At 52.0% G+C, this 22,772-nt stretch overlaps 1 protein-coding gene across 1 annotated transcript in view; it reads right to left on the bottom strand.

Annotated features, from left to right (window-relative positions):
- Window positions 1-1,015: 1,015 nt before the first annotated feature.
- Window positions 1,016-22,772, bottom strand: part of LOC123346340 (E3 ubiquitin-protein ligase TRIM39-like) — a 28,839-nt gene continuing 7,082 nt past the window's right edge. Inside the window, exons 2-6 of the mRNA XM_044983672.1 lie at window positions 16,365-16,460; window positions 10,562-10,792; window positions 9,578-9,600; window positions 9,375-9,478; window positions 1,016-1,601 (exon numbers count right to left, since the gene is read on the bottom strand). Of these exons, the coding sequence (XP_044839607.1) occupies window positions 1,042-1,601; window positions 9,375-9,478; window positions 9,578-9,600; window positions 10,562-10,792; window positions 16,365-16,460 (1,014 nt within the window). The 3' untranslated portion in view covers window positions 1,016-1,041. The remainder of the gene's footprint in view (window positions 1,602-9,374; window positions 9,479-9,577; window positions 9,601-10,561; window positions 10,793-16,364; window positions 16,461-22,772) is intronic.

The raw sequence follows: 22,772 nt of genomic DNA, 5'->3' as shown, positions 1-22,772 counted from the left end.
GGGCGGCGCAGCGCCTGGAGCTCTCCTCCCGCTGGTGCTGGCGCCCCCGCTCCCCACCCCAGCTCAAGCTCACCTGGTGGAAGCCGCTGCTTTCTTCTCAGCCCTCCCAGGCTTCCCGCGCGAACAGCTGATTCGCGGAAAGCCTGGGAGGGGGAGGAGAAGCCGGAGGAGCTTCTGAAGAGGAGGCGGAGTGAGGTGAGCTGGGGCTGGGGGAAGGGCAGGGAGCTGCTACAGCTTTTCTTAAATTTAAAAGCCCTTTTGGAACTAGTTGTCCCTCCAGGAACAACCGGTTCTAAAGGGGCTTCTAAATTTAACATCCGGTTCGCGCGATCCGGTGCGAACCAGCTGCAGCTCACCACTGGATGTATGTGCCCTGCCTTCCAGGGAGAACCAGTCAAGACAACAAAGGGGGTGGGGGGGGGGAAACAGAGAGAGAAGCTGCACATGTGTGTAGTTGTGATATTTATAACACATGTACATTGTAACTGAACAACCCACTCTGAGAATTTAATACTTTATTTTCTTAAGATAAATATTTTGCATTTCTTGTATTCCCCAGCTGAAATACAAATGACGTTATTTAGAGAAGTTAAACTTCAATATAGATTTGAGGGAAGAATCAAAAAATAAATATAAATAATTCCAGTTCTAAAAATATATTTAAATGCTTGTTTTTGAAGTACTGTTTAAATGTAAATTAAAATATTCTTGTATTTACCTTGTTACAATAATATTTTCTAAATTAAAATAATCTTTTTTTCTTTCATATTTTACATTGACATTTCACAGGGGTAGAAAATTCTGACAGGGGTAAATATCCCCCATCCACCCCCATCTGCTACCCCTGGGGCAGGGGACGGGGAAAGTGAGGGCTGGGGGTTGCCAGGTGTCCAGTTTTTTACTCCAGTTGAAAAGGGAAACTGGCAGCATCCGGTCAGCACAGAAAGTCCAGTTGCTGCAGTAACTGGCCCCCACCACTGCGGGGTTGGGGGGGAAGAGCAGCAGCGCTGGGAGGGGCCAGTCTGTGCCCCGGGGTCACTGTCAGGGACCGAGATTCCCTCCGGCCTGAGCTGGGACGGGGCAGATTATCAGGGGAGCCGCGTTTGTACCCCCAGCACTGAGACCAGGATAGAAATAAGGGTGGAGCTTCCCGGAGAAGGTGCCAGTGAAAGTGAAGAGATGGGACCTGTCAGTCACATTGTAAAACGAGACTTCGCCTGCCTCATAGTCCAGGAAAATCCCCACCCGGCTGGGCCTGATGCTCACGGGGAGGGGGGTCAAGTGGGGTGTGATGGCCCTGTATCCCCCATCCCTCAGCCATATGACCCAGTATCCATTCACAGGCCAGAGTGTGCTCTCCCCCTTCCTTTCCACAGATTCCCTACAAACCCCCAGAGTCCAGCCTGTCTTGTCTCCCACCTCCACCTCCCAGTAACGCCTCCCGCCCGCGAACCCCTCAGCACCCAGGACAGAGACACAAGGATCAAATCTCTCAGGGTTGTTGGGCAGATCCTGGCGTTTGTCTCCGCGTCTCACATGTTTCCGATCCTCAGACAGGATGAGTCTGGGATGAGCCGTGTCTGGATCCAGAGTCACGTCCACTGGGGAGAGAGTCACAGAGTCAGGGCCAGGGCAGGGGCTGGTCATTGGGAACAAAGGGAAATTAACTTGAGTCCTGTTAATCACTGGGGATGGGGGGATGGGGTGTTGTTGCCTGAGGGGGTCAGGGCCCCTCTGCCTGCCAGGAGACAATGAGGGGAAAGGACTGGAGGAGCGGGGGAGGGGAGGGGACAGACTGATGCTGGGAGAGGAAAGGGGAGGGGGAGGTGACAGGAGCAGAGGGGATGGAGGGAGGGACATAGGGGTGGGGCAAGCACAAGGGCTATGGGGTGATAAGGGATGGGGCAGGCACCAGGGGGCAGAAGGGTGTGAAGGGAAGGGCAGGTTCCAGGGGGCTGCACGGGGAGAGGGGAAGGGTGGGCAGCAGGGCAGAAGGGGATGGACCCCAGGGGGCACAGGGGGGAGGGGGTGTGAGGGAATGGAGGAGCTCCAATGGGGCAGAGGGGGAGGGGAGGGGCAGGGATGAGAAATAAGGAGAAGGTGGCATGGGCGATGGTGGCAGAGGGGTGAGAGGAGAGCAGGGTCAGTGGGGCAGAGGGTGGGGAGGGGATGGGCACCAGGAAGGAAGGGGACAAGGGGAGTGTCAGGTGTTGGGGGGCAGGAGGAGGGAAGGGGCAGGCAGCAGAAGGGTTCAGGGGAAGGGAAAGGGCAGGTGCCAGGGGATTGAGGGGACTAAGCAGAAGGGCAGGCACAGGGAGGGCAGAGGAGGGGAGGGACAAGCACCAGGGGGCAGAGAGGGGTGAGAGGCAGGGCAGGTGGGTAGAGGGAGGTGTTAGGGGAGGGGATTGGGGAGAGGCAGGTGCCAGGGGTCAGAGTGGGGCTAGAGGAGGGGTGGGCACAGGGGGGTGAGGGAAGGGGCGGGTGCCAGGGGTCAGAGAGGGTGGGGAGAGGGGCAGGCACCAGGAGGGCTGAGGGGAGTGAGAAGGGCGAAAGTCAGGACAGCAGATGGGGGCGAGGGGAAGAGTGGGAGACATGGCACAGAGGAGGGAAAGGGGAGAGGTGGATGCCAGGACATAGTGGTGGTGTGAAGTGATGGGAGGGCTGCAGCGTGCAGAGGATGTTTGGAGGAGAGGGGCAGATGCCAGGAGGGCAGGGGGAGAAGGGACGGGTGTTCCAGCAGGGCAGAGATGGGTGGAGGGCAGGGGCACGTGCCAGGGAGGCAAAGTGGGAGTAGAGGGGCAGAGACCCAGGGGAGCAGAAAGGGAGTGAGAAGAAAGGGAGGGATGTTGGTGAGGGGTCAGAATAGATGCAGGGTCCTGGGTCCCTCACAGGGGTGGGGGAAGGGGAAGGGAGGGGCAGGAGCCGGAGAGGGGTGAGGGAGAGGCAGGCTCCAGGGAATCTCTGTTGCTTTGGGGCCATGTGTGGTTGGTTTCTCACTCAGAGCAGGTCGGTGCTGTCCCCACACACACTGGGGGTGCAGCCCTGCCCCAGAGGAAGCAGCTGGGACTCTCCATGCTGGCAGGCCCCACGGGCCCCACCTTCCAGCCAGGAAAACCCCACAGCCAGCCCCACCCCCACGGGGGCAGTTGTCTGGATTGGGCTCACTTGGGGGGCATTACAGTGGAAGATTTGGGGCGGGGGTATAAATGCGTACTAATGGGCTGTTGCTAATGAGGCCAGGGCAGTGGGAGGGGAGGGGGCATTTCCCCACTTACTGCCCCCTGCATCTGGGAGAAGCTGCACCAGGGACCAGTCCCAGTTCACACCTGCGCGGCGCATCTGCACTAGGGGTTTGCACTGGTGCAGCTACATCAGTGCAAGGAAACCCTGGCAGACATGGCTGAGGAACTGCTGTGCCAGGGGCCGTAACCCCTCCCGTCACTGGGGTTATGGATCAATAATTACAGGATCATTGGAGCAGAGGAGCTGGACTCTGGGCTCCCAGGTGGGGCCCAACCCACTGGGCTGCAGAGTCATTCTCACCCCCACGCTCTGGCCCAGTGCCCATGGCAGTGTTTAGACACAGGGGGACGTCATCACACAACTGGAGCCCAGTGGTTCAAGCTCTCATGGCATCACACGGGGGGATTGAACCTGGGACTCCCAGCTGAGGGCCCAGCCACTGGGCTAACGGCTACAAGGGAAGAGGTGGCACCTTTTTCTCTTAATTGAAACTAGTCAGCAAACCCGACATGGATTCACGAATAGTTTCTGTTGACCCGAAATATAATTTTGTAGCAAATAAACTATTTGTCCAAAACATTTCATCCAGCTCCACTGCAAACCTGTCTGAGCAACTTAGGAGCCCCAATCCCAGTGACTTGCGAAGAGAGACTGTCAACATCCCCAGAAACACAGTTACAGGCAGGCCAGGCTCAGGACATCAGCTACGAAACACTCCAGAGCTGCTGTTTAATTTGCCCTTTGCATAAAAATGCCCCCTGGGCCCCTGCTCTCACCCCACAAATCAGGCTGAAAATGGAGACTCTGCTCCAGCCTGAACTCTCTGCCCAGAGCCATTTGTCCCATGGACGATGCTAGCAGCACAGACCCTCTGCAACTGCACCTGGGCATCTCCCAGAGCAGACAACAGTCACAGACCGTCTCAGAGCCCCAGGGGCTCAGGTGTCTCCATCTAACGACTGTGCCAGCCACCTCTCTTGCTCTCATTAACCAGCCCTGGGACAGACACGCTGGGAACTTTCACACCCAGACTCTGGAGACACTTTGAGTCCTTCTACACAGCCTGCAGCAGCGAGTCTTGGAACAGGGTGGACAGATTCAGGCTTATGGGGCTCCCTCTTTGGAATTAAAAATAGCCGCATAGGTTTTCAGGTTCTGGCTGGAGCTCAGGCTCTGAAGCCCAGAGTGGAGCCAGGTCTGCCCCTCACAGTGCAAGAGGGGACATTGTCGTTGTCCACATCCTTCACCCCCTTCCAGGGATGGGGAACAGCAGCCCCAGGGCCCCTCCCTTCACCCCCAGGGCAGGGGAGTGAGAGCCCTCGGCCTCCTGGGCAGCGGAGCCTCCCAGCACAGGTTCCTGGGTGAGCGTGAAAGTGTCTCCACACAGAGAGCTCTGTGCACCTGGCAAATACACAGATGTGCCCGTGGATCAGGATCCAGGATGGTGCTCTCCCCAGGAGTGATGGAAGCTCCCTGAAAGTAGAGGGGTCACCCACTCGTGCCAGCCCTTCTCCCTGAGCTCCTGTCCTTGCACCCCTGAACCCTCGCTCTCACACTGCCCCTTCTTCCTGAGCCCCTGCCTTCACACCACCTCTTCCCCAACACCCTGACCCCCTGGTCTCTCGTCTCAGCCCCCCTCCCCCATCCTTGCTCACTCTTACAGCTGGTAAAAAGTGGGAGGGAATAGCCCTCCCATTGGTAAAAGTGATGGGGCCATGGCCCCTTGGCCCCCCTCTTCCAGTGCCCCTTACTCACCCCCCCATCCCCAGGAAGAGAGGGGGCTTGGGCAAGTGTCAGTGAGCTCAGTGCTGGGGGTACACATTGGGTTTTACACCCCGGCTGCTGGAGCTCTGTGTATTGAGGGTATAAGGAGACAGAGGCCGTGTGAGCCCCCCACTGTCCTGCCAACATGGCTCAGCCCTGACATCTGCCGGAGCCTCTCCCTGGGGAGGAATCATCCCTGCAGCCCATTCAGGTCTTGGCCTCCCTGCGGAGATGGCTGGTGAGGCTGCCGTTAAAGTGAGTTACAATGTGAGCTCCTATCTGCTGGGAACTGGACTCTGAGCCTGGGCTGAGATCGGTGACTGGGGAGTGAAAGGCCCCAGCTGCCCTCACTGCCCCCTGAGCCAGCCCAGCGCCGCCAGCCATTCAGTGCAATAACAGCGATGCTCAGGCTTGGGGACACAGCCAGTGCCACAGCAGGCAGGGGGAGGGCCTGTCCAAGGAGCAATGGGCATAATCTGCAGCAAGGGAGGTTGAGGCTGGAGATGAGGAAACACTTTCTAATTCTCAGGGCAGTGAAGCTCTGGACCCGGCTCCAAGGGAGGTTGTGGGATCCCCGACACTGGAGGTTTGTAAGAACAGGTTGGACAAAACCCTACCAGGGATAGTCTAGTCCCTGACCTAGCGTGGGGGGCTGGACTAGGTGACGTCTCGAGGTCCCTTCCAGCCCTGCACTGCTATGGTTCTAGGTTACAGCAGTTCCTGGGGCTGGGCCCAGGGGCCTCTAAGTGTGGTGAGTGGCACGTGACAGAGTTAATACTGTTAGTGACCATGGCAGCTAGCAGCTCAGCATCCCTGCCAGGGGCCTGGGCTGGCATGTGGCTGCCTGTACCTGGCTCAGCAGGGTGTTACAGGGCCATATGGACAGGACCAAGGGTTGGCACCTGTCCATATGGTTGCCAGGCGTCTGGTTTTTTACTGGAACGCCTGGTCGAAAAGGGATCCTGGCGGCTCCGGTTGGCACCACGGACAGGGACATTAAAAGTCTGGACAGTGGCACAGCGGGGGCCCAGGGCTAAGACAGGCTCCCTGCCTCCCTAGGTCCGGGCAGCTCCTGGAAGTGGCCACCAATTTACCTCCCTGGAGTTTGAAACTTTTCTAGCAGAGCATAACCAAGTGTCAGCCATGGTCAAGCCTCCCTTTGAATACAGGTTGGCTCTGGGAGTGAGGGGAAATGTATCAAGAGGGCTGGTCCTTTTAGGGGAGTCAGGGACCAGACTACCTGTGACAGGCCCCTGTAAGGGAGAATGAGACAACCCAGACCAACCTGGAAGTAATTAAATCCCTAGGTGGCTAGTTGGCAGCGAAACAGCTAATGAGGCTGATAAAGGGTAACCAGGGCTCAGCTGAAGGGATCCCAGGGACATGAAGCTGCTGAGGAGTGGAGCTCTCAGGAGAGCTCACCAGAGCAAGGAGCCTGGAAGGGGCTCCTAGAGCAGTGCTCCCCAAACTGTGGGTCGTGACCCAATAGAGGGTGTGGAGGAACATTTGGGGGCAGGGCAAGGCCTGGACCAGCCCCCATGGGTGGCAGGAAGGGAATGTTACCCAGCCCTGCTGTTCCCCAGCTCCACTCTGGTGCCACCCTCAGCCCCAACTGGAGTTCTGGACTCAGCCACTGACTCCCAGCCATGCTACAGGCTGCTACCCCCGCTGCAGCTCCAGCCCCAACTGTGGTTCCACCCCTAGCTGAACTTCCATCTCCTGGCCCCAAGCTTGGGCTGCACCAGCGGCTTCATTCCCGGCTGAAGCCCACGGCTCCCAGCCCCAATTGCGGTCCACTCCGAGCCACGGCCCCCAACTCCTGGCCCCAATTGCAGCCTGTAGCAGGGTGGACCCTGCTCTGGGGTTTTAAGGGGTTTAAACTGTGGCCTGACAGAGCTGAGCTGATTGGGGAAGTGGTTGCAGCTGGGGGCCACGCCCCAAACTGAAGCCCTGGGGCTTATAAGAGGCAGGGAAGCCAGAGCACAGACAGTCTCTCTCTGTTGCTAGAGGGAGATGGGTCTGGCTGCTTAGGCCTTGAGACTAGATACCTGAGTGAAGCAGGGCTGGGGGACAGGCTGAGGAGCTAGGGAAGCTCCAGCCTGGAAAGCCCCAGGCTGCGGCCTAGCAAAGGGCCAAAGGTACTGGGAGTTGCAGAGGGCAGCCCAGGGGTAGGACAAGCAGCAGGTCCAAACCCCTATTGCCTGTGATGAGTGGGCTGATACTGCAGTCTGCCCCAGGGTGTGGGGCTAGACCATGACTGTCAGTGGCCACTACTGAGGCAAAGTGGGGATAGTAGGGTGGGGGTTCCCCTGGGAGGGGGGAGACCCAATTATAGAAAGGGGCACCGGGTTCAGGGAGGGACACGGGGGCCTGCGAATAGGGGGATCACCAGCCTGCCGAGGGCGCTCCAGGGCTGGGCTGAGGGAAATTCCGAGTGGAACCAGCAGGAGGCGCGGCAGGGGTGAGTCGGCCCGTTTACACAGCCCCTTTCCTGACCCCGCTCCTGACTGCAGCTCCCAGCGTTGGGGAGCAAACCAGGTAAGGGAGGGCAGGACCAAAAATGTTTGGGGACCACTGTCCTAGACAGAGGAGCTCCCCTAAGGGGGAGGAGGTGCAGAGATGACAATGACAGCAGCAGCTGTAGCAGGACAGAACCCCGGAGAGCTGCCCCCGGCTGGAGAAAGTGGATGCAGAGAATAAAGGCACCATCTGAAATTACTCTAGCTCCAGGAGGAAGGGCTGGAGTCATCTGATTCCACGATGGAAACTAATCCAAGCCCAGCTCCGGGAAGGACTGAGGGCTCCTGACTTGAGGACAGTGAGAAGCTTGAGTGAGAGCTGGAGGCTCGAGCAGAGTGAGGGAAAAGATTTTATTTTGGGGTTTACTTGGACTCAGAGTGGACCCCAGGAGGGGACTTTTCTTTCAGATCTTTTGGACTGTGAGGTGTAATTTAAGGAGTGCTGAAGAAGGTAAACTGAAGCAAGATGCTTGCCAAGACACCCTGAAATGGCTGAGGCTGGTATCAATAAAAACATTCACTGACCAGCCCCTAAGGGCTGCATGACAGCACGGGGCCTTCCCCATTGCACACGGGGACCCTGGGGCTCAGAGAGCCCTGGTTACTCTGCCCCACACATTTACCCAGAGACTCCTCTGAGCTACCAGACCCGGGTCCCTGGGGTCAGGGCGCAGGCAGTCGAGTGGCACTGACCGGCCAGGACTGCTGGGGTGGGGGGAAGGAAAGGGTTAATCCCAGCGCGGTGGCACATTGCTGCCCGGCCCTGGCTGGTCTCTGCCCTCTGGGTGCAGCACAGGGCATATTTCTCTGAGCAGGTCCCTGCCCACTCACCGGCCATTTGCCCCAGACACAGAGAATCCAGGTGCTGAGGGAAGGAGCAGCCCCAGCAGCGCTGCATTGGCCCTGGCATGTGCCAAGCCTGCGAGTGCAGCAGCAGAGGCAGCGGCAGAGAGAGGGGCTCAGACATTGAGAGCAGCAGCGTCCCCACCCGCAGGGGAGGGGTCAGCGCTGGGACAACAGGCCAGGCTGGGTCAGGGGCTGGGAGCTCTGGCAGCGAGCGCGGTGCCAGCACCAACAGCCCTGCTAGAGACCCTGGGCCTGGCCAGCCTGGAGCAGCCAGCGAGTGACTCAGGGCCTGGGGCCCTGCCCAGGAAGGGGCTTCTGGGGGACTGACAGGAGGCTCCCCAGGGGCTGGGGATCCCCTAGAACGAGGCAGTGAGCTGACTGGCTCAGTGTCCCGACAGGCTCAGGGGCCAGGGATGTGGAATGGCCCAGAGCCCAGCTGGGTTCAGGGCCCAGTGGGCACAGACTGTGCTGGGCTGGGGGCAGTGAGTGGGGAGGGGAGCAGAGATGTGCTGGCCCCAGCCAGTCACAGAGAGGAAGCTGCTTCCCCCACAGCCTGGGGTTCCTGCTCCCCGGAGCCCTGAGATCCTGGCCCTGCAGCCAGCACCGACTGCGCAGCCTCCATCGGCCGGGACAGACACACCCAGCTCGGCCCCTTCGACTGCCCCTGCTGGGGGTAGGTGGGAAGAGAGGAGCGGCAGGGGAGGATGAAAGAGCCAGTTCAACAATCACAGACCGAGCTCACTGAACCTTCCCAGTCCCCCTCTCCTCTGCCTTAGTTTCTTCTCTGTCCCTCCTCGCTGTCAGGTTTCTGCCTTTGCTCCGGTACCAGTACCAGCAGGTGGCCATAAGTAGAAAGCAAACTACCCAGCACTGAGCACATCAGCCTCCAGCTATCACACAGCTCCAAGCCTGTCAGCTGGGCCCAGGCGTGTCCTGGGGTCCCAGGCTCTGTCCAGAGCCGCAGGCACAATACAGCTGAATGTCCCAGTAGATTCCACTCACCTCCGAATCTCTGCAGCGCTTCCCTCATGTCAAGGGAAATTTTATAAACATTCTTCAGGTCAGTAGAAACAGCTTCTGGTTCCTGGAGTTTCACATTCTCACTCCTATGAAGAAAATGTCCCATCATCACTCAGCTGCTCTGTGCACACATCACCACAGAGCTGCTACCGAGGATATAAGAGCAATGAATATTGGAAACGTACCTGCTCAATGTGCTTTTCATATCCTGGAAGGAGAAAGAGAATAATTGTTCTTAGTTAAAACCATGTGGAAAACCAGTGAATTTTCACTCTGTGCCTCAACCTGTTGGTGTCACTAGGCATAAATCTAGGTAACTCGGGAGGATGGCTCTGGGCCTACGTGAACCAAAGTACCTCTATGTGAAGCGCTTTTGTTAGCGTTACTAAACTTTTGTAACCTCCTGTGCTATGTGCTGACTACTGGCAGCTGCAAGGACGGTTGGTACTAGATGCAGCCAATATTAGATAAAATAGGCGAAAAGCAGATGCTGTAATCAAGGTTATATGCATAAGAAAATGCCCACACAGTGGGAAAGTACAGATAAAGAAAAACAAAGGGGGTATAAATACTGGGACCCCGCCTGCGTGCAGGTGTGCAGGATTTGAGATTGCTATTTCTCTCTTGCACCTTATTTGGGCTCAAATAAACTTGGTTTGCTTCTCCACCCTGGTGTGTTAATTAGTGTGACGCACACCGGGCAACGAACCCCACTGTTGCCCTCCTTGGGCCCTCTGGGCCTGCAACAAACCTTTCATCTAGAAAATAAATCAACCTTTCCAGGTGTCACTGTTTTGTGGTAAAAACTCCTATGGCATTTTGCATTAACACTTGTTTCATTTATGTTGGTGAGACAGGAATTTAGCCAACCCATCAGTATCTGTGTTTATCGACTGGGTTGCGGCCAGTGTTCTGGAGTCAGCACAGGGATGGGTTTAGCTCAGTATCATTTCTATGTCATCCATTTAATCTCCCATGGCCTCACTGGGTCTCCATGAGGAGAATTCCCCTCTAACATGAACTGCGATATTTTGGAACTGATGGAGACCTTAGCTGGATGTTCTGTTTGTCAGTAAACCACAGAACACATTTACTCTAATTCTTGGGATCCAGACCCAGGGATCTGAGTTATAATTCTGGATGGGTGGAGAATTTTGATGCCGTCTCACCTTTAGCAGCTTCACAACTGGTTGCTGACACTTCTCCTCTATCTCTGTGATCAGCTGCTGCAGAGAGGAGCTTTGCTGGGAGAGTTTGGTGACATTTTCCTGTAGTCTCTGCAGAGTCTCCCTCTCCTCCTCCTCCAGACTCTGCAGAAGCAGCTGCTCCTCCTCCCTCAGCAGTGTGTGCAGTTTGTTAAATTCACCTGCAATCATCTCTCTCTTGTTCTTCACTTTCCTCTTGAGATAGAAGAATAGGAAAGGCACAGAGAAAACATGAGTCAGATGCTGCGTTACAGAGACTGGGCCTCTGTCCATGAAGCAGGGAATGTTAAATCACTATCAGAATTGTAAGGATATTTACTTCTTTGAGAAACGTACCATAAAGGGACAAAGAGTCCTGTGGCACCTTATAGGCTAACAGACGTATTGGAGCATGAGCTTTCGTGGGTGAAACTATAAATGGTTTGGTTTAGTTCAGAGTTAATATGGCCAGTTCCATAGTGGGGTTATCTAGGGTGCTTTGTAAAGCTGCAGTATGTTATTGCGGGTGACATGGAATGGACATAGTGTAGTAAGGAGAAATTGAGGGAACAGGAGAGATTTACAAGGGGCTGCACACAGCATCCATGGGGGCATTTGGGTGCCCAGTGCCGAATAAATTATTCGGCAATTACTTTTTCACCTTACCATGTGAATTTTCTCTTTTTTATCTACCTGTCAGAAAATTTAAGGAGTTTTTACAAAATAAATATCATAAACAGTTTTCATCTTATTTACCTCTGTATCTGGCACTTATTTTACCTCTGTATTTGGCACTATGACCTATGAGGGAAGATTGAAACAACTGGGTTTGTTTGGAGAAGAGAAGACTGAGAGGGAACAGTTTTTGAGTATATAAAATATTGTTACAAGGAGGAGGGACAAAAATTGTTCTCCTTAACCTCTGAGGATAGGACATGAAGGGGAGCCACCCAGGGGAGCCGTCACAGCGGGATGTGGGCAATGCTGCTTCTTTGACAACCTGCTTCTAAGGCTGCAATGTTCAGGACCTAGGTCTGGTGCTAATAGTCCTTTGGGTGCCATCCTTGGGCTCACATGGGTGTTGGGCACCCAGGGCATTGTCAGGGCTGGCTTTGGCCTCACTCAGCCTGCCTGAGCACCCCATGCCCCTGTGTCCAGTGACCAGCCAGTGTCTTCCTCACACCCCCCCCCATGCTCTCTGCAGAGATTTCACTGTAAAAGGCAGGTGAACCGGAACAGACATTGTGTCCCATCACCTGGCTACAGACAAGCACAGGTAAAGTCACAGTAACAGTAGCAGGTGACTGGGATGAGGTGGCCACATGATGGCAGCAGAGGCTCTGAAGTGGCTGAGCTCTGCCTGGCTTTACACCAGTGGTCCCCAACCTTTATGTGGCCAGTAGCACATTCATGTTTTCAGAAGAGTGTGGCGGGCACCAACAATTTGTCAAGGCTTATTTTGTATTGGTACATTAAATAATATGAAAAACATCATATTTAATATTACATAATATATGAATCCATAAGATAAAAAAGGTAATTTTATATTTAAAAGGTATTAATTAAATTATTCGGCAAGTACTCTTTCACCTTACCATGTGTATTTTCTCTTTTTTATCTACCTGTCAGAAAATTTAAGGAGTTTTTACAAAATAAATATCATAAACAGTTTTCATCTTATTTATTTTAAAAAAGTAAAACATTGTTGAACTGCTGGTCCAAATATATTTATTATTCTTACTTTAACATAGATAGTCAGTTATGGTTAATTAAAAATATTCTTTTTATTGTTACTTGTATCTGGATTTCAATAAACAAATATGAAAAAAAGTTAAACACGAGTTAACTATACGCGCTCATCAGCACTTAATGGAAAATAGGTATAATTAATTCACGTGGTTTTTCTAATAAAGTCGTCATGATTTTTGGCACTGCATTTTTTTCAGCCAATTTTTCGTAGTTGAGAGAGTAGGATGATATTCCCGTTCATAAGCAATCATCAAGATGGGCATCTGTAAGCCGAGATCTGTATTTTGATTCTATGATGTTCATTGTTGAAAACAGAACTTCACATAGATAAAAGTGGAACCGAAATAAGATTTTATTTTGTATGCTACGTTTTTCAAGGTAGGAAACTTTTTTCGGTCAACCATATTCCAAAAGTTTTCATCTGTTGCACAGGATTTTAGAACAATATCATTTTGAAGGTCCAAAATCTCCAGTTCCACATCTTCTGTTCTTACTTGAATGAGACTTGCAATTGATGTAGCCATTTCTGTTACCTCTATTTGGCAAGTAAAAGCATTCACAAGAAAGGGAACTACAGGCTCAATGATGGTGAACTGTTGAAATCTCTTTTCAAATTGATCCAGAAGTGTTTGAATGTGGATAACAAATGGTGATGGGTTAAAATCACTGTCACATACCATTTTCTTCATACTTGGGAAATGTACGATTGATTCGTCTTCATGTGTGACATTCACAAGATCAGTTTTGCTTTGAATGATTTTACAGAACCTATCATTTGAGCCACATGTTTGTCTTTTCCTTGGAGCTCAAGATTTAAAATGTTCAATTTGTCAGTGATGTCAGCAAGAAAAGCCAAGTCCAATAATCAGCTGGAATCTTCTAGTTGCTCGAAGTTCTGATTTGTGGACTTCAGAAATTCTTTTATTTCTTCAATTAGGCTTAAAAAATGTGCAAAACCTTTACCTTTGCTCAGCCATCATACTTCTGTGTGCAAGATAAGATAGATTGTTTATCATCAACATCTTCCAACAGTGCCTTAAAAAGTCAGTGTTGCAAAGGTTTCGCTCGAATGGAGTTAATTATTTTAATAACAACATTCATGATGTGTTGAAAAGAAAGAACTTTGACGCACAAAGCTTCTTGGTGGATAATGCAATGAATCCATTGGCACTGCCCATCATTGCTGGTGCCCCATCAGTGGTGATCGCAGACAGCTTGTGTAGGGGCATACTAATTGATGTTGCGTATGATTTGAATAAATTATAGATGTCCTCACCGTTTGTTCACCCTTTCATAGGCAATACTTTCAGTAACTCTTCTTTTATGGTGAAGTCACTAAATACCAACCCCACCATAACTGCCAATTGCGCTGTATCCAATGTATCTATCAACTCATCGAATTGCAGTGAAAACAAGTCATCCTTTAGCTGAGTTTGCATGTCGCTTGAAATTGCATGTATCCTCCTCATAACTGTGTTGTCTGATAACTGCAAGTCCTGTAATGCCAACAAAATCTTGCCCTTGTTAGGAAATCCTTGAAACAGGCAATTAACACCAGTCAAAATGCTTCCTTCAACAATTCACCATCTTCAAAGGGTTTTTTCTTCTTTGTGAGCAGATGAGCAATTTTAAAGGAAGCAATAGTAGCACTTTTAGACTTTACCACTTGTCTAGTGAAAACAGATTACTGGGCAGATAGAAGAAAATTAATCAACTCAAATCAAACCTTTCTCAACTCAGATTTAAGTGGATGGCTAATGTCAAAAGAGCCGTGATTTGTTTGGAAATGGTGTTTGACGTTACATTTTTTTGGCACTTCAACAGTACCCCCGCACAATAAGCAAACACATTTCCCTTTATTTTCAATAAAACAATAGGATTCTTTCCACTCTGTGTTGAAATAATGCATACGTTGTCTTTTATTTGAACCACTCAGTTTGGGGCAAAATGTTAAAAAAATAATAAATCGCAAAGCACAAGAAAACAGCAGTATCAGTGCAGCAGAAGAATACTTACATACAGGGCCGGCTCCAAGCACCAGTGGAGCAAGCACATGCTACGGGGCGGCATTCAGTCCATTCTTGGTACGGAAGAGTCAGGGCGGGTTTTTTTGGCGGCAGCTCTGGGCAGTGCTGAGAGAAGGCACGAGGACAGAGAATACTGGTGCCCGCAGCCTGCAGCCCTGGAGTTCTCTGTCCCCAGCAGGCGCAGGGCCGCAGCTTCTCTCCTCTGCTGGGCACTAGGCAGGCCCCGCGCCTGCCGGGGACAGAGAATGCCATGCCCGCAGCCTGAGTTCTCTGTCCTCGTCAGGCGCGGGGCTGTGGCTTCTCTCCCCTGCTGGGCACCAGGCGGGTGCGCATAAATGCCCCGGCAGGCGCCATGGTACCCGTGGGCACCGCACTGGGGACCACTGCTTTACACTGACCTGCCCCTGGCTCTGCTGACTCAGGGAGTGGCCACAGTGCAATGGAGAAGTGAAGGCAACACCTGAAGACACACTCCAGCTTGCTCGGGTGCTGGTAGCAGTGAAGCCGTAGCAGCAGGGGCTGTACAAGCCCACCCAGCCCCCTGGGTAATGACTCAGTGACTAGCACACAGCTGGCTGTTGGGACCATTTAGACGCACCCTTGCGGCAGTGTCATAAACAGATAGTTAAGGGTTAAGGTCTGTTTTACCTGTAAAGGGTTAACATGTAGTACCTGGTGACCACCTGACCAGAGGACCAATCAGAGATAAGATTTTTTCAAATCTCTGTGGAGGGAAGCCTTTGTCTGTGTGAGAACTGTTTTTGGATCTAACAGAGTACAGTCATGTCTCCAAGTTCTCCTGGAGTAGTTTCTACTAATTAATAGTGAGTATTAATTAGAAAGGCGAATTAGTCTTATGATTTGATTTCTATATTGGCAATTGTGTGTTTGCTAAAGGAAATGCTTTATTCCTGTTTGCTGATATTGCTTTTACTGAGAAAAGGGGGAGAGGGGATTCTCTCCAGAGATTGATAAGGTTATACCCTATGAGTGTCCAGCTTGGGCTCATAGAGATTCTGTACTTTCTTTTTGTTCTCTTAATAAATTCTTTTCTTTTCTTTGGACTTGGTTAATTCCTTCCCTTGGGGAAATTCAGGGGAAGGGGAGGGGGAAGTGGGCTGCTTCCCTGTGTGTAGAGATTCAAGGCGTTTGAATCCAGGCATTCTGTCTCCGGAGCAGGCTGGAGAGAGGGAAGAGGGGGGGAGGTTCCTCCTCTGTGAATTGATCTGTGTTCCCAAGGGGGGAAACAGGGGTGTCCCGGCCCACGGAATTGACCGGGTGGTGGCAGCCGAAGGGAAGACCTACCCTAGGATTTTGGGGTGGGGGAAGACATGCGGGTCCTCACTTTGAAACCGCCCAGTTTCAAGTGAGGGTAGACTCTGACAGGCAGACTTTGAAAAGAGCTCAGCACCTGGGTTTGATGTTCAGAAGAGCTCAGCTCCCAGCCCAGCCCCAGCCCAGCCAGCTGAGTGATTTTGAACCTCACCCATGGGGTAAATCCTCCCCGCAGCTCCCAGCTCTAGTGTCTGGCCCAGGCACTGCGCAGATGAAATGCAGGGACTGTGGGGGAGGAGGTTGGGGGAGGATGGAGAAGGAACAATCCCTGTGTCCTCCAGGCTGCAGACACACTGTGGAGCTATTTCATGGAGGCCCCTGAATCCCGCAGGCTGCAGCAGCCTCTACACCACCCCCACCTGCAGGAGGGAAACAGGGTCCGTGTGATAGTGAAAACACTGCACTCACTATTGAGAATTTGCCCCTATCAGAGAGTACTGGGGTGAGTTTGCACCACCTCACTAGGGCCAGGAACTGCCCCTCCTCTGCCGCATACAGGAGCTGCTGTGCTGAGACCCCCACCAGAGACACAGCCTGATCCTGCCGGCACCAAGCCTCTGTCACAGGGCAAGCAACCAGAGCAGGTTCATACCCTCGTCCTGGAGTTTCTCAGCTCCTTCATCCCTGGGAGCGTTGCAGGGGGAAGGGCTCAGGGAGAGATAAACCCGTACACTCACCTGCCACTCTGTGGTTTTCTTCTTCTCTTTAGACGTCAGCGCTAGGGCCTCCTCCAGATCCTTCCTCAGAGGGCCCAGGGCTCCCTGGAGTTTCTCCTGCAGGGACATCGCGTGCAATAAACAGCCATTAGTCTGCCTGTCTGATGGATGGAGAGTATCATAGAATCATAGAATATCAGGGTTGGAAGGGACCTCAGGAGGTCATCTAGTCCAACCCCCTGCTCAAAGCAGGACCAATCCCCAACTTAATCATCCCAGACAGGGCTTTGTCAAGCCTGATCTAAAAAAGCTCTAAGGAAGGAGATTCCACCACCTCCCTAGGTAACCCATTCCAGTGCTTCACCACCCTCCCAGTGAAAAAGTTTTTCTTAATATCCAATCTAGACCTCCCGCACTGCAACTTGAGACCATTACTCCTTGTTCTGTCATCTGCTACCACTGAGAACAGTCTAGATCCAACCTCTTTGGAACCCCCTTTCAGGTAGTTGAAAGCAGCTATCAAATCCCCCCTCATTCTTCTCTTCTGCAGACTAAACAATCCCAGTTCCCTCAGCCTCTCCTCATAAGTCATGTGCTCCAGCCCCCTAATCATTTTTGTTGCCCTCCGCTGGACTCTTTCCAATTTTTCCACACCCTTTTTGTAGTGTGGGACCCAAAACTGGACACAGTACTCCAGATGAGGCCTCACCAATGTTGAATAGAGGGGAATCATCATGTCCCTCGATCTGCTGGCAATGCTCCTACTTATACAGCCCAAAATGCTGTTAGCCTTCTTGGCAACAAGGGCACACTGTTGACTCATATCCAACTTCTCGTCCACTGTAACCCCTGGTCCTTTTCTTCAGAACTGCTGCTGCTTCTCATCCGCTGTAGCCACTCAGTCCCTAGTCTGTAGCAGTGCATGGGACTTTGCACTTCTCCTTGCTGAACCTTATCAGGTTTCTTTTGGCCCAATCCTCTAATTTGTCTAGGTCCCTCTGTATCCTATCCCTACCCTCCAGCATATTGACCACTCCTCCCAGTTTAGTGTCATCTGCAAATTTGCTGAGGGTGCAATCCACGTCATCCTCCAGATCACTAATGAAGATATTGAACAAAACCAGCACCAGGACCGACCCTTGGGGCACTCCACTTGATACCATCTGCCAACTAGACGTGGAGCCGTTGATCACTACCCATTGAGCCCGACGATCTAGCCAGCTTTATATCCACCTTATAGTCCATTTATCCAGCCCACGCGTCTTTAACCTGATGGCAAGAATACTGTGGGAGATGGCATCAAAAGCTTTGCTAAAGTCAAGAAATAGCACATCCACTGCTTTCCCCTCATCCACAGACCCAGTTATCTCATCACAGAAGGCAATTAGGTTAGTCAGGCATGACTTGCCCTTGGTGAATCCATGCTGACTGTTCCTGATCACTCTCCTCTCCTCGAAGTGCTTCAAAATTGATTCCTTGAGGACATGCTCCATGATTTTTCCAGGGACTGAGGTGAGGCGGACTGTTCTGTAGTTCCCCAGATCCCCCTTCTTCACTTTTTTAAAGATGGGCACTACATTAGCCTTTTTCCAGTCATTTGGGACCTCCCCTGATCACCATGAGTTTTCAAAGATAATGGCCAATGACTCTGCAATCACATCCGCCAACACCTTTATCACCCTCAGATGCAGTGTATCTGGCTCCATGGACTTGTGCTTGTCCAGCTTTTCTAAATAGTCCTGAACCACTTCTTTCTCCACAGAGGGCTGGTCACCTCCTCCCCATACCGTGCTGCCCAGTGCAGCAGTCTGGGAGCTGACCTTGTTCATGAAGACAGAGGCAAAAAAAGCATTGAGTACATTAGCTTTTTCCACATCCTCTGTCACTAGGTTGTCTCCTCCATTCAGTAAGGGGCTCACACTTTCCTTGACCTTCTTCTTGTTGCTAACATACCTGTAGAAACCCTTCTTGTTACCCTTCACATCCCTTGCTAGCTGCAACTCCAATTGTGATTTGGCCTTCCTGATTTCACTCCTGCATGCCTGAGCAATATTTTTATACTCCTCCCTGGTCATTTGTCCAATCTTCCACTTCTTGTAAGCTTCTTTATTGTGTTTAACAGTGAAATCCTTGCTGATCTTAAGCCAAGCTAGTCGCCTGCCATATTTACTCTTCTTTCTACACATTGGGATGGTTTAGTCCTGCAACCTCAATAAGGATTCTTTAAAATACAGCCAGCTTTCCTGGACTCCTTTCCCCCTCATGTTATTCTCCCCGGGGATCCTGCCCATCGGTTCCCTGAGGGAGTCAAAGTCTGCTTTTCTGAAGTCCAGGGTCTGTAGTCTGCTGTTCTCCTGTCCTCCTTTTGTCAGGATCCTGAACTCGAACATCTCATGGTCACTGCCTCCCAGGTTCCCATCCACTTTTGCTTCCCTTACTAATTCTTCCCGGTTTGTGAGCAGCAGGTCAAGAACAGCTCTGCCTCTATTTGGTTCCTCCAGCACTTGCACCAGGAAATTGTCCCCTACATTTTCCAAATCTTCCTGGATTGTCTGTGCACCACTGTATTGGTCTCCCAGCAGATATCGGGGTGAGTGAAGTCCCCCATGAGAACCAGCACCTGTGATCTAGTAACTTCTGTTAGTTGCCGGAAGAAAGCCTCATCCACCTCATCCCCCTGGTCTGGTGGTCTATAGCAGACTCCCACCACAACATCACCCTGGTTGCTCACACTTCTAAACTTAATCCAGAGACTCAGATTTTTCTGCAGTTTCATACTGGAGCTCTGAGCAGTCATACTGCCCTCTTACATACAGTGCAACTCCCCCACCTTTCCTGCGCTGCCTGTCCTTCCTGAACAGTTTATATCCATCCATGACAGTATTCCAGTCATGTGAGTTATCCCATCAAGTCTCTGTTATTCCAATCACATCATAGTTACTTGACTGTGCCAGGACTTCCAGTTCTTCCTGCTTGTTTCTCAGGCTTCTTGCATTTGTGTATAGGACCTTTAAATAACTCACTAATCATCCTGCTTTCTCAGTATGGAGGCAGGAGTCATCCCCTCTTGCGCTCTCCTGCTCGTGCTTCCTCCTGGTATCCCACTTCCCCACTTACCTCAGGGCTTTTGTCTCTTTCCTCTGGAGAACCTAGTTTAAAAGCCCTCCTCACTAGGTTAGCCAGCCTGCTTGCGAAGATGCTCTTCCCTCTCTTCGTTAGGTGGACCCTGTCTCTGCCTAACAATCCTTCTTCTTGGAACACCATCCCATGGTCAAAGAATCCAAAGCCTTCTCTCCGACACCACCTGCATAGCCATTTGTTGACTCCCATGATTCGACGGTCTCTACCTGGGCCTTTTCCTTCCACTGGGAGGATGGATGAGAACACGACTCGCACCTCAAACTCCTTTATCCTTCTTCCCAGAGCCACATAGTCTGCAGTGATCCACTCAAGGTCATTCTTGGCAGTATCATTGGTGCCTGCATACCATAGATATCGTCCTTTCATACACAAGCAGTAAAATACCCTGGAAGGCGACAGCAGACTCGGCTCTGCAAGCCCCAAAGGCAGCGTGGGAGCAGAGACGCTAGTCTCAGAGCAGGGACTCTTTATCATGCAGACACTCAGGACTTCTCAAAGCCTATTTTTTTAGCTGAAGTTTCACACCGCTGAGCACTGTAGCCTGACCCAAAATTGGTAAATATAATAGTAACTTAAGGATTAACAGTTCTTGTCCCAAGATGAGGCCCAGTAAGATTATTGTAAAATTATTATAGAATTTGGGAACCCTGATGTGCACAGATGCAACACTCACACTATAGGAAGTCATTAATAAATCTCTCTCTATATATATTTATATATAAATTTAGCAAAGATTATACACACACTTAAACTTAACAAAGCAGAGATATAATACAGAAAGTACATTTGGACATCTATACTTACACCCTTATCTTTCATACTTAACCATTATCTTTCTCATCACCGTCATCGTCCTCATCTTCCCCGGTGGCCATCATTCTGGCCCCTCCCAAGGTCTACATCTCGCCAACGTCTCTGCTGCCCCTGGATTGTTACTTTTATAGTAGGTTAGGCTGACGCTTCCATGACCAATGCATATTCAATAGAGGTCCTTATTTGTATTTCCTCCCCTTAAGGTGTCCGTTTTCTATAGGTTAGTATATGTATTATGTTACCCTCAAAGACCCCCCAAACTCTTTATCCAACACCCCCTCCCTGCTTCCTACTCCCTTAGTGTGCTGTCTGGAGCCACTTGGCCGGGATCAGCACCAGCACCAGTGCCGCAGGGCTGGAGCCGGGCCAGACTGGAGCTGTGGGGCCGGGACCAGCACCGGCATCACGGGGCCGGAGCCGGGACCAGCACCGGTGCCACGGGGCCGGGACCAGCACCGGCATTGCGGGGCTGGAGCCGGGCTGGAGCCGCGGGGCAGGGACCAGCACTGGCTCAGCGGGGGCTGGAGCCGGGCCAGAGCCGCGGGACCGAAGATGGGGGTGCTCAGCTGGGGCTGGGACAGGACGGGGCTAGGGGCGCTCGGCCGGGACTGGGAGCTGGGCCGAGGGAGCCATGGGACTGGAGCCAGGGGCACTTGGCTGGGGCTGGGACCGGGATGGGGCTGGAAGCACTCGGCCGGGAGTGCCAATCTGGGGGGAGCCCCTCGGCCAGGACCAGGAGCTGGGCTGGAGGGAGCCGCTGAGAGGGCCGCACCTCCCCTCCCCCCACGCCCCAGCTTACCTGTAGGGTTGTTTTGGTGAGAGTGTGGGAAGCTAGATATGCAGACTCAAGGACGGGCTAGTTCTCATCTGCTAGCAGGCAGTAAACAGGATAATAAATTAGAAGGTGGTACAAAATGGCAATTATCCAATGAAGTTACAGCTGTGCTTGTGTGTACCTTATTAACCAATTAGCAACTGCTTGATTGCCTGGCCTTAATTGTATATAAGAGCATGCTGGAGAGAAATAAATGACTCTGCTTTCAATCAAACTGACTGTTGAGCTTTGTCCACGCACACCTGCGCTGCAACAAATGGTGACCCCGACGTGATTCGTATCGAATGAAAGTGTCGGTGGCCTGACCCAGGCGGAGAAGCCTGAGCCCAGAGGCGAACGGCCAGGAGCCTGAGCCCAGAGGCGGGGAGTGCTTATCCGACGTGATAGTGTCGGGAGCCTGAGCCCAGAGGCGAACGGCCAGGAGCCTGAGCCCAGAGGCGAGCGGAGGAGCTGCGGCGGGGAGTGCTGGAGAAGCCCCCGGGCGTCCGAAAAGAGAGGCGCACCTGAGCCCTGAGGAGAGCGGCTATAAGCCGCGGAGGAGAGGGGCGGCTATAAGTCGCGGAGGAAAGCGGCGGCTATAAGCCGTGGAGGAGAAGGGCGGCTATAAGCCGCGGTGGAGAAGGGCAGAGCAGCTAACGTGAGTACCGCTGTATCAGCTGAAGAAAAGATAACACAGAAGCCTTTATTGCACATTATGAACCGACAGGGGGAAAGGATTTCCCCTGCTGCACTGATTCACTTATTAAGAAGAGAGGGGGAGTTGGGGAGGCTCCTCCTGACCGGCCTTCGGGCACAGGACGAGGAGGTGCTCCGCTGGAAGTGAGCCCTGGACGGGAAGACGTTGGAGTGCACGGCGCAGGCAGAGGCTCGTGCCGTGGCCCCGGAGGTCGTTTGGACCTACAAGCAAGTAAGTTGTTTTGGCAGAAGCCCGGAGAAGGCATCCTACGCTGGCTGGTCTGAGCCTGGGACAGTGCCGGGAAAACCGTTATGCTTCTCCGGTATGAGCAGCAACAGCTGGGTGTTCTGACACAGGATTTACAGTTTAAAAGAAGCCAAGCAGGGAAGGAGAGAGAACAAAATGATTTAACCGAAGAAAAGCTCATTCTTTTCTCGCCCCAGTCAAGGACAGCTAAGACTTGGCAAACAGCCCAGACTAAAGAGAGCTTGACTGGGCCCAAAAAAGCTAATGAGAGCTGCAAAATCCTGCCAGGCACTAACGGAATGTGTTAGCTGTCTCCTTTCACAGGTATGGAAGAGCTGCCCAAAGATCCTAGCAGCCCTGCCAATTTTGCAACCAGGAGACTGACTGCCTGGACCCATGATTTTATTGCAAAAGACCCCTTCACATCAGGAGAATTTTTCTACTGATGATTGGCCTAATTATTTTTTAGTTTTATTGTGCTTTTAAATAGCAGGACAAAAGGACAAGGTAACGTGCTGGCTAATTTTTCCCTCGTTCGTTGCAGCCCCCACGTCCTGATTATTTCCCCCGTAGAAGCTGAACCACGACGGTGGTGGAAAAGAAGAAAAAACACTCACGTTGTTGATATTGCCAAAGTCCAGAAATTCCTGACTAAAAAGACATTGAGAACTGACCCTGGTGAAGAAACAAAGAATTGTACACTGGCAGGAAGAAATTT

Source organism: Mauremys mutica, chromosome 12 (assembly GCF_020497125.1).
Source record: "Mauremys mutica isolate MM-2020 ecotype Southern chromosome 12, ASM2049712v1, whole genome shotgun sequence".
Lineage (NCBI taxonomy): Eukaryota > Metazoa > Chordata > Testudines > Geoemydidae > Mauremys > Mauremys mutica.
The sequence above is the reverse complement of the archived record's forward strand: the minus strand, read 5'-3'. Positions and strand labels throughout refer to the sequence as shown.